Genomic DNA, 16,087 nt, shown 5'->3' with positions numbered 1-16,087 from the left:
AAAAACAAAAAAGGGCTGCGGTATGGCTCAGTAGGTTCAATTCCTAGTATGGAATTGAATTAAATTAAAAATTTGATAATTCCTCTATTGGCAAAGTAAATAAGCACTTTGATGCATAAGTTTTCAGATATTTCTACAGGGTCATTTGATAAATTAAATGAAAGAAGGCTCCTTTTTTTAAAAATATTTTAAAGTTGTTGATGGACCTTTATTTTATTTATTTGTATGTGGTGCTGAGGATTGAACCCAGTACCTCATGCATGCCAGGCAAGTGTGCTACCACTGAGCCACAACCCCAGCCCCACCGCCAAGGCTTTTTTTTAATGGATATCACAGAAAGTTTGTTATGATCAGGTTGATTATCAATGCTTACTATTGTCCGTCACTATCCAATGACCAAGTCCCAAACATGTTAACTGCCAAGAGCAACTTCATCTCAGCTAGGGTAAAGTCACTGTAGTTTTTTTTTTTTTTTTTATTCTCCTGTCTTCAAATAGATCATACCAAATCCAATAGACCAATTCCCTAAACAATGGAGATGAAGGGTGGAATTTTAAAACTATACTCATTCAGATGGGGATATTAGGCTGGAGTTAAACTGAAAAATAAGATGAGCTACTCAATTCATTCAACACATTTCAAGGCAGTTGTTCCAACCTTAACTTTTGCCCAGAAAATTAACTCATCTCTACTATATAAAATAGAAAGTTTGTCAATCAAGAATTTAGTAGATCCAGTTTCACGGTAAAGAGACAGTTGTGACATTTCCAGGCAGCTTTGCAGCCAGTTCACACCTATGCAAAAAAAGAAGCTGCACGTCTTCATGTAATGCCATAGGCATGAACTTCATGTGCCAGTTTTTTAATTTAGCCCTTGCTAATATGTAAGAAAGCTAATTATGAACATACTGAATATCTCTCCTGTGTTGTTTGCTAAAAGTCTGATAAACAAGTAACATTTTTCCCCCCCTTTTCTTTTTGGTGGTACTAGGGATTGAACCCAGGGGTGCTCTACCACTAAGCTATATTCCCAGTCCCTTTATTTATTTTGAGACAAGGCCTTGTTAAATTAGCCAGGCTGGCCTCAAACTTGTGATCAGCTTCCTGAGGCACTGGGAGTTGCAGGGATTACAGGTGTATGCCACCACGCCTGGCAGTATTTTATAAATACTGTTGAAATAAATATATATATATATTTTTTAACTAAGTTTTTCACAAGAAGTTTATAATCCAGTGTGTCTCTTTTGGCTCTAGTTGCCAGAAAACTCAAAACTCAGCAGTGACTGATCGCAGTAGACATTGTTCTTGCTAATAGTGCTCATTTTCTGTTCCCCCACCACACTCCTTTTGCAATGTTGCGGTGGAACCCAGGCCTTGCACACACTAGACAAATACTCTACTACTGAAGCCACATGTTTAGCCCTTTTAAATTGACTTTATACGGTTTTCTGATATGTGTAATACCACAAACTGCCTTAAATTCCTTTTGAGAAATACGCAGGTTGTTATTTATATAAATCATAAATGTTTCTCAGTCCCCTATCTAGCACTTCCTTAACCTCAGATACCAGTAACATCAACTTCCTAGGATACTCTCAATTCATTATTCTCCTAACTCAGTCTCAGGGTTGACTGCATCACCTTCTCTTACTTGAAGGGCTCACTGAATCCAGTAGGGCTTGGACTAAAGACCCTTGAAGGAGCTGCTAGCATAGGTTAGCCACTATGCAGCACCCCATTTTCCTTTAGGTGAGAGAGAAGCAAAAGAAGATAGCTGCAGTCTACCCTCAATGAAAGTGAGGCAAAACCTATGAATGAATATAGAAGAACTCATTGCCACTGTAGAATACTTCCTCACAGTGAGGATGCACTGTTTCTTCTAGAGGATTTTGAAAATTCTCAGTGGAAGAAAGCAATATTAAGATAAAAGTATATTAAACTGGGTGTGGTGGTATGTAATTGTAATCCCAGGTACCTGGGAGGCTGACAGAAGGACTGGACGTTCAAGGCCAGCCTTGGCAACTCAGTGAGACCCTGTTTCCAAATAAAATATAAAAAAAGCTGGGGATATAGCTCAGTGGTAGAGCACTTTCCTGGCATGTGCAAGGCCCTGGGTTCAATCCCCACGCACAAAAAAGAAATAAACAAAATAAAAATAACAAGATAAAAATATATTAAACCCAAACAAATCTATTCCACAGGCATAGTAATACAAAGCTGGAAGTATTAACTGTGGCATTACATGCTTTTAAAATAAAACCAAGTAGCTTAATCCCATTAAAACTGTGAATTTTTTTCTGCATACCTTCAGTTCATGAAAGGAGTTGTGGTCTTCAAAATGTTTCTTTTTTCTCTTAATATATTCATCAATGGACTCCATTTCCTTAAAACGAGCCTCATGAAGCTTCTTAAAATCTAGAATGAACCCCCCCCAAAATATGAAAATTAATAGAATTCCATTTATTCACCTTCCTTTTGCTTTTGGTGTTAATAATTATTCTCCTTGCATCCCTGACATTTAACTTCAGTATCATTTTTGCTAAATCTTTAATTTCAAAACACTTCAATTTTTGAAACTCACAGCAAAGCCTATTCATTTTATAAACTATCAAAACATTCACAATTTCCCCGTTGTTCACTTTCCTGACATCTTGGTTTAAAGAAGAGAACAGATTTGTCTTTTCCCTAATTAATCAAATGACCTTTATTTAGTCATCACAAGTTTGATATTTGTTTTCTTCCTTTGGTGCTGGGGATTAAACCCAGGGCCTTATGAGTATTAATTGTACATTGTATCACTAAACTGTACTCCCGACCCTCAAATATGTATTTTATTATGCTTGGAAAGCTCTATGTCAAGGACTGACAATTTTTCTGTTAAGAGACAGATAGTATTTTTGGCTTTGTGGCCAAATACAGTATAATCTCTATCTCATCTTCTTTTAAACTCTCTTTTTATAAATATGGAAAAACGGGCTGGGGATGTGGCTCAAGCGGTAGCGCGCTCGCCTAGCATGCGTGCGGCCCGGGTTCGATCCTCAGCACCACATACAAAGATGTTGTGTCCGCCGATAACTAAAAAATAAATATTAAGATTCTCTCTCTCTCTCTCTCTTTAAAATAAATAAATGAATAAATAAATAAATAAATAAGGAAAAACATTCTTAGCTCAAGAGATAAAAGGCATGCAGACAGTAGAATGTTAACCCCTGCCCTATGCTATTCTAAATATGTATATAAATATTTGTTGAACTTCTAGTATATGATGAGCAATATTCTAACTATAAATACATGACACTAAGTCCACATTCTATGTACTAAGCAATGTTCCAGTAATACAAGATAAAGAGTCCATCATATTTATTAGAAAGTTAGTATACAGTGTACATTGTGCCGAGTACCTTGAAGAACTATTCATTCATCAGATATTTATCAAATCTCTGCTATATGCTATTCACTGTACTAGGTAATCAGTAATAAAAGTGATATTCTCAATCTATATATATAAACTTGATGAAATAGATAGTATATTTCATTGTGTATAAACTTACTTGGAGTAGTGACTGTAGTTCTTTTATTGTTTCCAAGTTTGGAAAACCCATCTGTGTAGAGTGACTTTCTTTCTGAAGGTCCCTTTGAATCTTCATTGTCTAAATCCAAAGATACGGAACTAATGAAGGACTTTTTTTCCCCATTAATCTCTGTTGATTTGAATCACAAGTTGTTGTTTTTTTTTTTTTAACTTACTAAAAAATGTATGTATGAGCCTAGTGATGTAGCTTAGTGGTAGAGCACTTGCCTAGCATGCATGAGGCCTTTGGTTCCATTCCTAGTACCTTAAAAAAAAAAAAAAAAAAGCAAAAAACCCTACGATTTTTTTGTCTGCTTCTGCATACATTATGCTATGATATGCCATTCTGTCTGAGGCATGTATGGAAAATATCTTGCCTCACAGAGATGATAGTTAAAAAGGTAAGAGTATTTTAAAAGCCTGTTCAGATAATTATGGCTATTTTTCTTTGATATTATACCAGAACTTAATAAGTGGTAGTTTCTTAAAGTTCACAATGTGGAATATGAAGCTATTTCAATGAACTTTTTTGTTCTTTGTACATTTGTGCAAGAAAGTTCTTATGGTTTAAGAAACACACATTTAGGAGTAAAGGCGCAGATATATGCAACTTCTCAAACAATTCAGAAAAAAAGCCATATGCAACATATGTGTATATATACACAGAGAAGGATAAGGCCAATGTGGTAAAATGTTAAACATTTGGGTGAATATAGAAATTTAGTACTATTCTTGCAAGTTTCCTCTAAATATGAAATTATATCAAAATAAGAAGTAAAAACAATTTCTTCTCCCCAGAACCTTCAAACTACCTGTGTTTCAGCAGAGAAATCTATCTTACATCCCATCTTCATTTTATTCCCCCCACCCCCAAGAACTGGGGATTGAAGCTAGGAGTATTCTACCACTGAGCTACAGCACTAGCCCATTTTAATTAATTAATTTATTTATTTATTTATGGGACTGGTTATTGAACCCAGGCCCTCATGCATGCTAGGCAAGCAGTCTACCTACTAAGCTACATCTCTAGGTCCCTTATTTTCATATTGTGAGACAAAGTCTTGCTAAGTCAACAGAGATTAATGGGGAAAAAAAGTCCTTCATTAGTTCTGTATCTTTGGATTTAGACAATGAAGATTCAAAGGGATCTTCAGAAAAGCTGGCCTAGAAATTATGACCCTCCAGTCTCAGCCTCCTAAGTAGTGAAATTATAGATGTGTTCCATTGTGCCCCACCCTTCCTCATTTTTTCCAGGCCACCAAAACCAGATCCTGAGACTCTCACTGCCAACTCTCATTTCTTTCTTTTTGTAAATTATTTTTTAATTTGTAGATGGACACAATACCTTTACTTTTTAATTTTTTTAATGTGGTGCTGAGGATCAAACCCAGTGCCTCACATGTACGAGGCAAGTGCTCTGCCACTGAGCCATAATTCCAGCCCCAACTCTTGTCATTTCTTAAAATTTTGCCTTATATCATGATTTAAAAAATGGGCTATAAGGCACATGCATCAAAATGATCTGGGGAGGCTTGTTAAAAATTGGGCTGGACGTGTTGCTCAGTGGCAGAGTGCATGCTTAGCATTATGAGGGACCTGGGTTCAATCCCTAGTAAACCACCCCCCAACCAAACAAAAGAAGAGTAAAAAAACAAAACAGCTGGGCACAGTAGCACATGCCTGTAATCCCAGAGGCTCAGGAGGCCAAGGCAGGAGGAGCGCAGGTTCAAAGCCAGCCTTAGCAACTTAGTGAGACCCTAAGCAATTTATTGAGACCCTGTCTCAAAATAAAGGATAAAAAGGGCTCAGTTTGGTTCAGTGATTAAGGACCCCTGGGTTCAATCCCTGGTATCAAAAAACAACAACAACAAAAACAAACCAATAAACTCCTAGGCTCATCTCAGATCCATTGAATCAAAACCATTCTTCCTGCAATTTTCTAGGTTTAGTAAGACATTTGAAATTTGGGGGAATGTAGGAAGGCTGAGGATCAGATGTGCATTTAGATGGCTGGTGAACAAAGAAATGGAAATCATCTCTCTCAATCCCAACTCCCCTTCTCTGGCAAGGCTCAGGTCCAGGCAGGTTTATCAAGGTGAACCTAATGCTGAAATGTTCTGTGGCCAGTGGCAGCTTTCCTGGCGAATGATAGAGAGCACAAAGTGCTATTAGGGGTGGAGGAACTGAGTTTTAAAGTTTTACTGAAACAAATTGTTACCTGAGAAAATTTAGGGAAAAGGTTTTCAGGAAGTTAGACTTAGGAATATATTAATTTATCATAGTAAAAAAAGCTATGCCACTTAGAAGGTAAACTTCACAACTCCCTGTAACCATCTGCTGGTTGAGGAGGCAAAACAGGTCTTTGCATTGGTCTCTGTACTTGGCTAGAGGAAGTAATGAGACTAAATGAGAGCTCTCCAGTCATGAAAGAGACATTAACTTCCCAGCTACCCCTCTTATTCTGGTTTCTATATCAGTTAGAGCTGGGGGTATAGCTCAGTGGTAGAATGCTTCCTACCATTCCAGTCCTGGAATTGGTTCTTAGTGTTAGAGGCGGGGAAAAAAAAAGGTAAAGATGATCTGATAAATCTTTATTTGGTTCTAACTTTTGCTTTAATTGCAGAACACTTAGAAGTTCTATAACATGGTACTATGGGTTGAACTTTAGACACCCCCTCCCCAAAAAGATATGTTAAAGCCCTAACCCTTGGTATCTAATACCGCTTTCTAAATAACGTCTAGAGAAATGGGGTCTTTACAAATGTAATCAAGTTGAAGATGTGTGGGTGGATCATAACCCAGTATGATTGGTGTCTTTTAAAGAAGAGACAGAAAGAGAGAATGCCAAGTGTTGATAAAGGCAGAGACCAGAGAAATGCAGCAGAAGGCCAGGGAATACCAAGCATCAACAAGCCACCACAAGGTAGGAAGAGACAGGGCAGATAGCCATTATTCCAGAAGGCTCTGGTGATAACTGATACCTTGATTTTGCACTTCTAGCTCTCAGAACTATGAAATAAATTTCTGTTGTTCTAAGCCTCCCAGTTTGTTATAGCAATCCTAGGAAATTAATATGCACTTACCCCTATCAATTTCCTTTTTTTTTAAAAAAAAATACTTTTAGTTGTAGTTGGATACAATAACTTTATTTATTTTTATGTAGTGCTGAGGATCAAACCCAGGATCTTGCATGTGCTAGGTGAGCACTCTACCACTGAGCCACATCCCCAGCCCCAGCAATTTCCTTTTTAAAAAATAGTCACTTGTCTGGGCTGGGGATGTGGCTCAAGCGGTAGTGCGCTCGCCTGGCATGCGTGCGGCCCGGGTCCAATCCTCAGCACCACATTCAAACAAAGATGTTGTGTCCGCCGAAAACTAAAAAATAAATATTAAAAAATTCTCTCTCTCTCTCTTAAAAAAAAAAAAAAAAAAAAAAAAAACTCACTTGTCATACCATTCATCTCACTTTTTCCTGAGGAAACAACATTATCATCTCCTTGGCTCTGGTCTGGCAGAGAAGGAAATTTTGCAGTAGTTCCAAGATCTTGGTTTTTCTGCTTTTCTTGATTCTGGAATTCAGTATCATCACTCATTTTTACCTCAGAATGATCCTGCTACAAATTTTAAAAGGAAATAAACAATTTCATATTTAAATAAAAAGTAATTGCTGTCTTCTAAAGATAGTTACATAATGAGGGGAAGGGGGTTGGTTAAAAGAGTTAAAAGAGTTGGTTAAAAGCAGAATAAAAAAAAAAAGAGTTACTGTTTTTTTTTTTTTTTTTTTTTAATATATATATATTTATTTATGGTGCTGGGGATTGAACCCAGAGCCTTATACATGCAAGGCAAGCACTTTACCAACTGAGCTATATCCCCAGCTTTATTCATTCATTTATTTTTTAAAATATTTTTTTAGTTGTAGATGGATACCTTTATTTTATTTTTATGTGGTGCTGAGGATCAAACCCGTGCCCTCCACATGCAAGGTGCACACTCTATCACTGAGCTACAACCCCAGCCCATCAGTCATTTATTTTTATGTGGTGTTGACAATTGAATCCAGTGCCTCACACGTGCTAGGCAAATACTCTACCACTGAGCTACAACCGCAGCCCCAAGAATAAGACTTCTGAGTCGCAGATTTGGTTTTGTGCCTTATCCAGTGTCATGAGAATGTTAATTTAGGAATAGGAATTAGGGACCACTGGAAAGAATGGTTCTCTTATAAATGATAAACTAATGTAAGAGACCGAGGTACTCTACTGACCAAGGGACTATGTGAAGCCAGAAAATAAGAAACTAGGACTGTGTCTGGTAAAAGTTACATTTGAATGAAAGGATAATATACAAGTATAGCTGGGTGTGGTGGTACATGCTTGTGATTCCAACTACTTGGGAGCCTAAGACAAGATGATCCCAAGGTCAAGGTCAGTCTCAGAACTGACCTTGCAACTTAGGGAGTTAAGGCTAACTTAAGGCCCTAAGCAACTTAGGGAGATCCTATATCAAAATAAAAAGGGCTGGGTTGAGGCTCAGTGGTATAGTACCCCTAAGTTCAATCTCCAGTACCAAAAAAAAAAAAAGTAACTAAAACAGAGGGAAGCCCCTAGCTAGCCACATAATCACACTATTGAAAGATTAAGTATAGCATGATCAGTGGGAGGGCAAGTTAGGAAAGAGAACTTTAAAACCATACTCCCATGTTGGTTTCTCTTTCCTTCTTATTTACAACACCTCATTTAAGTGGACACTTAATATTCATATTTATTCAACAAATACTTAATTTACATTTAATACTTTTTAAAAAAAAAAAAAATTTATTTTTTAGTTTTCGGCAGACACAACATCTTTGTTTGCATGTGGTGCTGAGGATCGAACCCGGGCCGCATGCATGCCAGGTAAGCGCGCTACCGCTTGAGCCACATCCCCAGCCCTACATTTAATACTTAGTAATTTCTTCCTAAATGCTAGGGTTTGGGGTACAATGATGAGCGGCCCCGACATATAGGTCTGTGTTTTTGAAGAGCTGTTGCACTATATGGTGAATTTCCAACCACCTCACCTCATAAGGGAATTAAAAGGAAAGCTAAGAATGCCAATTTTGACAAACATGGTGGCTTTTGTTCAATTTGCACACTTCTATTCACCTGAGAGTCAGGGTGCCCATGAACTATCTTGCACCTCCTCGTTTTGGTGATATTGCCAATTGGCTCCCTCTTGGCTTGTTCATGACTATTAATCTGTATCACAGTTTCATCCTTGGAGGATCCAGAAGTTTGAGTTTCATCCTGAAAAGAGAAACATTAATTTACTATGTTCCATTTACAGTATAAACTGATTTACCCAAGGGTTTTATATCAAGTCTTTTTACCCACCTAAGGTCTTTATTCACAGATTCATTACTTAGGAATCTGATATCTAACTGAATTTTGACTTTTACCTTGCTCAAAATGGAATGGCCCAAGATGTTGAATTTGAAATAGATCATTTTAATTTTTGGTCTATCAAGTACTTAACCATTGAGTCACATCCCCAGCCCTATTTCATATATTATTTAGAGACAAGGTCTCACTGAGTTGCTTAGCGTCTCACTTTTGCTGAGGCTGGTTTTGAACTCAGGATCCTCCTGTCTTAGCCTCCTGAGCCACTGGGATTACAGGTGTGTGCCACCATGCTCAGGGATATAGAAACTTTTTTTTTTTTTTATATAATTTTAGTTTTAGATGGATACAATACCTTAATTTTGTTTATGTATCTTTATGTGATGCTGAGGATAGAACCCAGAGCCTCACACATTTGAGGCAAGTGGTCTACCACTGAGTCACAGCTCCATACCACCAGATCTAGCAACTTTTTAAAGTTCTTTTTTATTTTTTATTTTTCTTGCAGTGCTGGGAATGGAACCCAGGGCCTTGTCCATGATAGTCAAAAGTTGAATCATTTGGCTACACCCCCAGCCCTTATACCTGAATTCAAAATAAATTCTTATGGCTGGGGCTATAGCTCAGTGGTAGAGTATTTGCTTAGTATGCATATGGCTCTATCCCCAGCACCACAAGGACATGCATGGAAAAAGGAAATTAGAATACTGAAAGTTTTCAAATGTTTATAAATTGGAATATGGACTTGCAGAGATTATAAAGACAGAGAAGAAAGTTCAATATTTAGTTCATTTCTAAATATATAATTAATTTTTTGTCTATCAGTAGTTGACCAAGGTTCCAATTAAAGCCTTGTAACATTTTCTTTAATGTCACTTTTCTTTTTCTTTTTTAAATTTCTTCCAATTTCAAGTTGAGAATCCTGGTCACTGATCTATTTAGGTGTCATGCCTTATCAAGTCTTCATTATAGGAATGAAGCAGCCATGACAACTCTCCCATCAGCAGTGTTTTATATGTTATATAAGTCATTTTCACAGCATCTAATTCATTTGCTTTTTGCAACACTCAATTTAGCAGCACACAAAGGAATTTGAGTTTTTCAAGAAAGGAGAACTGCTACGTAAGCTGGGTCTTTCTGATTTTAAATTTAGTTCCTTCCCTACTTATACCATGCTAACTTTCATAATATTTGGCAAGTAGTAATTAACTTTTGCGTTTATATAGGGACACTTTATTTAACAATTTATATGCCTGCCTAAGATAGTTTTATCATTTTAACAAATAACTATGAAAAGATAGTCACAGGCACAATTGTCAAAAATGATCTCTAGTTAAAAAAAAAAACAAAACAGCATGTTTTAAATCATCACTAATTACTATTAACTGCTCACTAAGTAAATGTAATTTAGTTAGGTGGTGGTGAAAAACATTACTTACCTGATTCTTATTTTCTTTTCTTTCTTCATGTTTAAGATAGGCTTTTAAGGCTTTTAACAACTTGTCTGCCTGCAGAAAAAATCCTCATCATTAGGGCGAAAAGTCAAATGAGTAAGAAAGATGTGCTGAACATTTTTTTTCTTCCTTTTATATTCACTAAATATACTCTGATTAAACTAGAAGACTAGAATTATGACCTGGATAGAATTGGCCCCTATCCACAAGGATTTCATACCCTAGTGTCAAAGAAAACAGCAACTGCAATATAGAGATAAATGCCCCAAAGAACAAAAATGGGCTTAGCCATAAAAATCTGGAATGTCAGGGAAGACTTTAGCAGGTAACTGGACACACTGGTTTTAAGATCAAAATGTGCAGGTTCAGGCTGCCGAGATCAGGAGGCTAGAGAGAACTGGATATAGAAAAACTAATAGAGAAATAGCAAGGGAAGGCAACAAGGTGGAGTTTCAAGAATTAAATTCAGCATGGGTGGAGCATACTCTTGGTGAGGATGGAGAGAAAGTTGGGAAAGGGCTTGATCTCTCTAGGCCTGCCTTTTAAGCCTCCTAAGCGTGTGAACTTTAGGGGGTTGGTCAGTAACAGAGCATTTGCCTAGCACATGCAAGGCCTTGGATTTATCTTCAGCACAAACAAAAACAAAAACAAGAAAAGAGTATGAACTTTACCCTTGAGGCAAAGGGCAGTCTCTGAAGTGCTAGAAGCAGGGCAATGTTGAATCAGAGTCCCTTTAAAATTAAAAGGCCCTAAATGAGTTTTTTACTTCCCTTTTCTGTTGAAAGTTACTTTTTAAATTCTCATGCTGAGAATGGAAACTGAGAAACTGGCCCCAAAGTCTGGGAAGATACAAGCAAGGATTGGAAACTGGAATTGTGTGACTAGTACAACTTAGCTAAATCTACATATGTACATTTTCTGGCTTTCATTTCTATGAATCAAAACTGCTACTATATGGCAGGCGAAGAAAGCTACCTTCCCAGTTTTGGTCAAATTACAATTAAATTAATTTTTCCTTTTTATGTTGTTTTCTCATGTATGCAGATGACTGAATCCAGTCCTTTGCAACCACATCAGGCTCTGGCCTGAAGTGCTGGTAACACTGAGTGACCAATTTTGCATCATTCAGAATGATCACTTTGGCCACAAAATGTGCAGGATTCACTTGAAGGAGATAAGACTAAAGACAGGAAAACACAGCTAGGAGACTATTTTAGGAAAACTACAGGTGGCCTGAACAGCAGAACTAAATGGCAGTAGGGATACATGCAAAACACTTTTTTAAAATATATTTATTTTTTAGTTTTATTTGGACACAATATCTTTATTGTATGCGTATGTGGTGCTGAGGATCGAACCCAGTGCTCACACAGGCTAGGTGAGCACTCTAGCACTGAACCACAATCCTAGCCCTGCAAAACACTTAAGAAATAAAATCAGGGCTGGGACTGGGGCTCAGCAGTAGAGCGCTGGGTTGGATCCTCAACACCACATAAAAATAAATAAAATAAAGGTATTGTGTCCAAATACAACTAAAAAAAAAAAAAAGAAGTAAAATCAGTGCAAACATGAGTCAAAGAATAGGCAAATTTTATTGTGCCCAGGTGGGGGTCCCTAAAATGGAAAATGCAAAAGATGCCAGTCTTGGAGAAGAGGATAGGCATAATTATCTAGGGGAGAGGAAACTCCTAACTTCTCTTCACTCTAGGAAATATTTCCTTTTTAAAATTTATTTTTTAGTTGTAGTTGGACACAATATCTTATTTTATTTATTGTTTTTTTTTTTTTTTTTTTTTTTTTTTGTGGTGCTGAGGATCAAACCCAGGGCCCCAAACGTGCTGGGTGAACTACTCCAGCCCCTTAAAAAAATAATAAAATAAACATATATATATATATATATATATATATATATATATATATTTATATATTCTTCCCCACCCCAACCTCTTCCATATAACCCAAGCAGTCGAGATGTTGTGTCCACCTACAACTAGAAAAATATATATTTTTAGTTGTAGGTGGACACATCTTTATTTTTACATAGTGCTGAGGATTGAACCCAGTGCCTCACACGTGCTAGGTAAGCACCCTACCGCTGAGCTACAACCCCAGCCCGTCCCTTGTTATTTTCTTTTTCCAAATATTCTAGGCCACAGATTCACAATGCCTTTATTTCATTTATTTATTTTTATATGGTGCTGAGGATTGAACCCTGTGCCCCACTCGTGCTAGACAAGCACCACTGAGCTACAATTCCAGACCCCTTGTCTTTTCTGAAAGAAGAATACTAATCTGAGTGGATATTCCAGGCTTTGAAAGATCAAGTGTATTGACTGGATTCTTCCCCACCCCCAACCTCTTCCATATAACCTAAGCAGTTGAGGGCTGGAGATTTCCTTTTTAAGGTGGATCCAGACACTGGGCTGGGCTCTTTTTTCCTTTCCAGTAGTACTGGGGAATGAACCCAGAGGTGCTTTACCAATGAGCTACACCTCCATCCCTTTTTATTTTTTGAGATAGGATCTAGCTAAGTTGCCCAGGCTGGCCTTGAATTTGCCATTCTCCTGCCTCAGTCTCCCAAGTAGCTGAGATTATAGACCTCAGCCACACTGCCTATTTTTGTTTTTGCAGTACTGGGTACTGAACCCAGGGCCTCATGTATGCTATGCAAGTGTACATCCTGACTCCTTTTTTATTTTGAAACAGGGTCTCATTAAATTGCCCAGGTTGATATTAATTTGCAATCCTCTGACAAAGCTTTCCAAATAACTGAAATTATAGCGGTGTACACCCATATCTGGCTTCCCATTCTTTTCACACCATTTAAAATCACCCATGTTTAAAAAAAAAAAAAAAGAGATCCTGAAATTTGGTTTGGGCTTTAGTGTGCAGGAAAGTTTTTGCTTAGGGTATAAGCTACATCCTCCAACCCCCCCACCCAAATACCAGAATACTGGGCTTTGAGACAGCAGCAGACACCATTCTAACAAGTAATAAAGTAGTATCTTAATTTTCTCTGGGAAGGGGGTGATTGGCAGAGTTAAGGTATTTTTGCTTCTGTGATTCTAACCTTTCTTAACATACCATGAAAACCTCACCAAACATGCAACATTGATGAAGTTAGCTACATAAAGCAGAGTCAAGTGAGGATATCTAGGTTAAATGGTATAAGGTGATGTTCAAGAACTGTGCTGGAAGTAGAGATGTTAGTTTTCAGCATTTAGTCATGCTTTCCTTCAATAGCATTATTGTAATGGATGCTGTTCTAGGCACTAGAGAGACTGGTGAACAAAACAGATAAGGTCTCTTGACATCCAGGAGATTACAGCAGTAAACTAGCATGCAAATGGCCTGTTAACCAAGTAAGCTAGAAATAAATGATAGGTTATCACGTGCTATAAGGCAAAATCAATATACTGGGTAACTGGGATAGCGTGGAGGTACAGTCTGAGTTAGGATGGTCAGCAAAGTCCTCTCTGAGGTGGTAGTGAGCTGAGATGTGAATGAAGATGCAGCAAATAAAGCATTCTAAGATGAACACTGGGGTGAGTTAGAGGGAAGGGAAATCAAAGAGGTGACCAGAGAGAATATTTTCTTAATGTCATCTAATATATAGTCCATAATGAATTTCCTTATTGACAATTTTAGTTGTTTTCTTAAAAAAAAAAATCCCTTAAAATCAGGATGAAACCAAATTTCTTTCATTACATTTGGAAGATTTTGGATTTTATTTTAGATGTGAGGGAACTGAAAATCACTAAGCAGAAAAAATAGCATGTTTAGTTTCAAATACCACTCTGACTACAAAGAAGTGAGAGTAGAGGCAGAACCTAATAGAAAGACTGGGACCCTGGTTGTCAGACAAGAGTGCTGTGACCAGGACTGTGCACAAAGGTCAGATTTTAGGTGTAATTGAGAGTGCTGAGAAGGATGGGTGGGTGTGTGCAATGAAGGGAGGAATCAAGGGTGGTCCAAGTGTGCCTGAGATGGGAAGGTCATCAGTTTTGGGAACTGATTGTGCTGTGGAAGATGCACTTACATATGTGAATTCACAACTCAGGGGAGAAATCCTCCAGGAGATGTAGATACATTTGTTTCTAGATGAATTTAAAATTGTGGGGGAAGACCACCAAAAGAGAGAGAGCCCTGGGCACTCTATATTTAGGTATCTGACAGAGTAAAAAACAGCCCAGGAGACTATAAAAAAATAAAGGAGAAAATTATAAAAACCAGTCTACGAAAAAAAATTGGTTTGAGCAGAGGGGAGTGTTCTACCATGCCAAAATCTATTGGTAGGCAGGTTGAGACCAGAAATGGACCAAGTTTTGTAGATGGTGGCTCTACTATGGTAAATTTCAGTAGAACAGAACAGAAAAATGGGGCAGTAGATGAGAGGAGGAGTTGGGGTTAAGGAAGGATTTTTCTTTTTTTAAAGATGGGTGAAAAAAATTGATGGGTGATACTAAGAAATGATCTTATATAGTATGGTATCAAGCCAGCAGAATTGGAAAAAGCAAAGCAGGAGGGAGTACTAATTATTGGAGTGTAGTCCTAGAGGAGGCTAGAGGGCCCCTGAAAGCTTAAGTAGAAAGATTGCCCACAGGTATTAGTCTTTTACTAGAATGGGAAGGAGGGGAGCATAGACAGTGTGTAAAGGTGCAGGCTGACTGGAGGGTTTGGAGATGCAAAGATGGGTAATTCTCTGCTGACTGCATCCATTTCCCCAGGCCCTAAGAGGAAAAATCACCAAGGGAAGAAAGGGAATCAATTTGAGGAGGGAAAATAGGAAATAATTCTCCTCAAAAGTGAGACTGTTTTCCAGTACTGCAGGGGAAAAAAAAAGTGAAAGTTAATAGTACTAAGAATGTACAGGAGGGGCTGAGGCTGTAGCTTGGTGGCAGAGAGTTTGCCTAGCACCTGTGAGACACTGGGTTTGATCCTTAGCACTGCATAAAAATAAAATAAAGGCACCTAGTTCCCCTCTCTTTTTCCTGTCCATCTACAACTACAAAAACAAAAAACTATTTAAAAGAAAAAAAAAAAAAAAGAATGTATGGTTGGATCAAATGCCAATTTTTAGATTTACATAGGAATCACATAGGAGGACTGAGTTCAAAGCCAGCCTCAGCAATTTAGCAAGGCCCTAAGCAACTCTGTAAGACCCTGTCTCTAAATAAAATACAAAAAGGGTTGGGGATGTGACTCAATGGTTAAGCACCCCTGGGTTCAATCCCCAGTACCAAAAAAAAAAAAAGAGAAAGATTTATAATAAAAATAAATAAATAAAGTTTAGAGTGGGGGCTGGGGTGTGGCTCAGCGGTAGAGTGCTCGTCTAGCTTGTGTGAGGCCCTGGGTTCATCCTCAGCACCACATTAAAAATAAATAAAGTTCAATCAACAAAGTTTTTTCTCTAGTCAAGGTCAGCTGCATAAGTAGAGGCAGATTAAGATTAAAGAGGCAGATTAAACAGCTGAGTTTAATTAGGCTTGGGTTTTGCCAGGTGAGTAGAGAGGTCTAAAGAAATAGAAAATAGTGCTCTTCTTCATAATTTAACTTTACAAGAGGGAAGAGAGAGCATAGTGAGAAAAGGACCATGGCCACAAATATTAGTAACTGACTCCTTTCTTTTGCTTTACCATTAAGCAAAGCATCTCAAAAGAACGAGCCAATATTTTCTAAATT

General features: G+C 37.7%; 1 protein-coding gene across 1 annotated transcript in view; it reads right to left on the bottom strand.

The window, feature by feature from the left end:
* Nusap1 (nucleolar and spindle associated protein 1) overlaps nucleotides 1-16,087 on the bottom strand; it is a 30,614-nt gene that overhangs the window by 11,419 nt on the left and 3,108 nt on the right. Inside the window, exons 2-6 of the mRNA XM_076850582.1 lie at nucleotides 10,391-10,459; nucleotides 8,718-8,858; nucleotides 7,037-7,184; nucleotides 3,551-3,649; nucleotides 2,305-2,414 (exon numbers count right to left, since the gene is read on the bottom strand). Coding sequence (XP_076706697.1) covers nucleotides 2,305-2,414; nucleotides 3,551-3,649; nucleotides 7,037-7,184; nucleotides 8,718-8,858; nucleotides 10,391-10,459 — 567 coding nt within the window. The remainder of the gene's footprint in view (nucleotides 1-2,304; nucleotides 2,415-3,550; nucleotides 3,650-7,036; nucleotides 7,185-8,717; nucleotides 8,859-10,390; nucleotides 10,460-16,087) is intronic.

Source organism: Callospermophilus lateralis, chromosome 3 (assembly GCF_048772815.1).
Source record: "Callospermophilus lateralis isolate mCalLat2 chromosome 3, mCalLat2.hap1, whole genome shotgun sequence".
Lineage (NCBI taxonomy): Eukaryota > Metazoa > Chordata > Mammalia > Rodentia > Sciuridae > Callospermophilus > Callospermophilus lateralis.
Note: the sequence above shows the minus strand (reverse complement) of the source record. Positions and strands in the feature narration are given on the sequence as shown.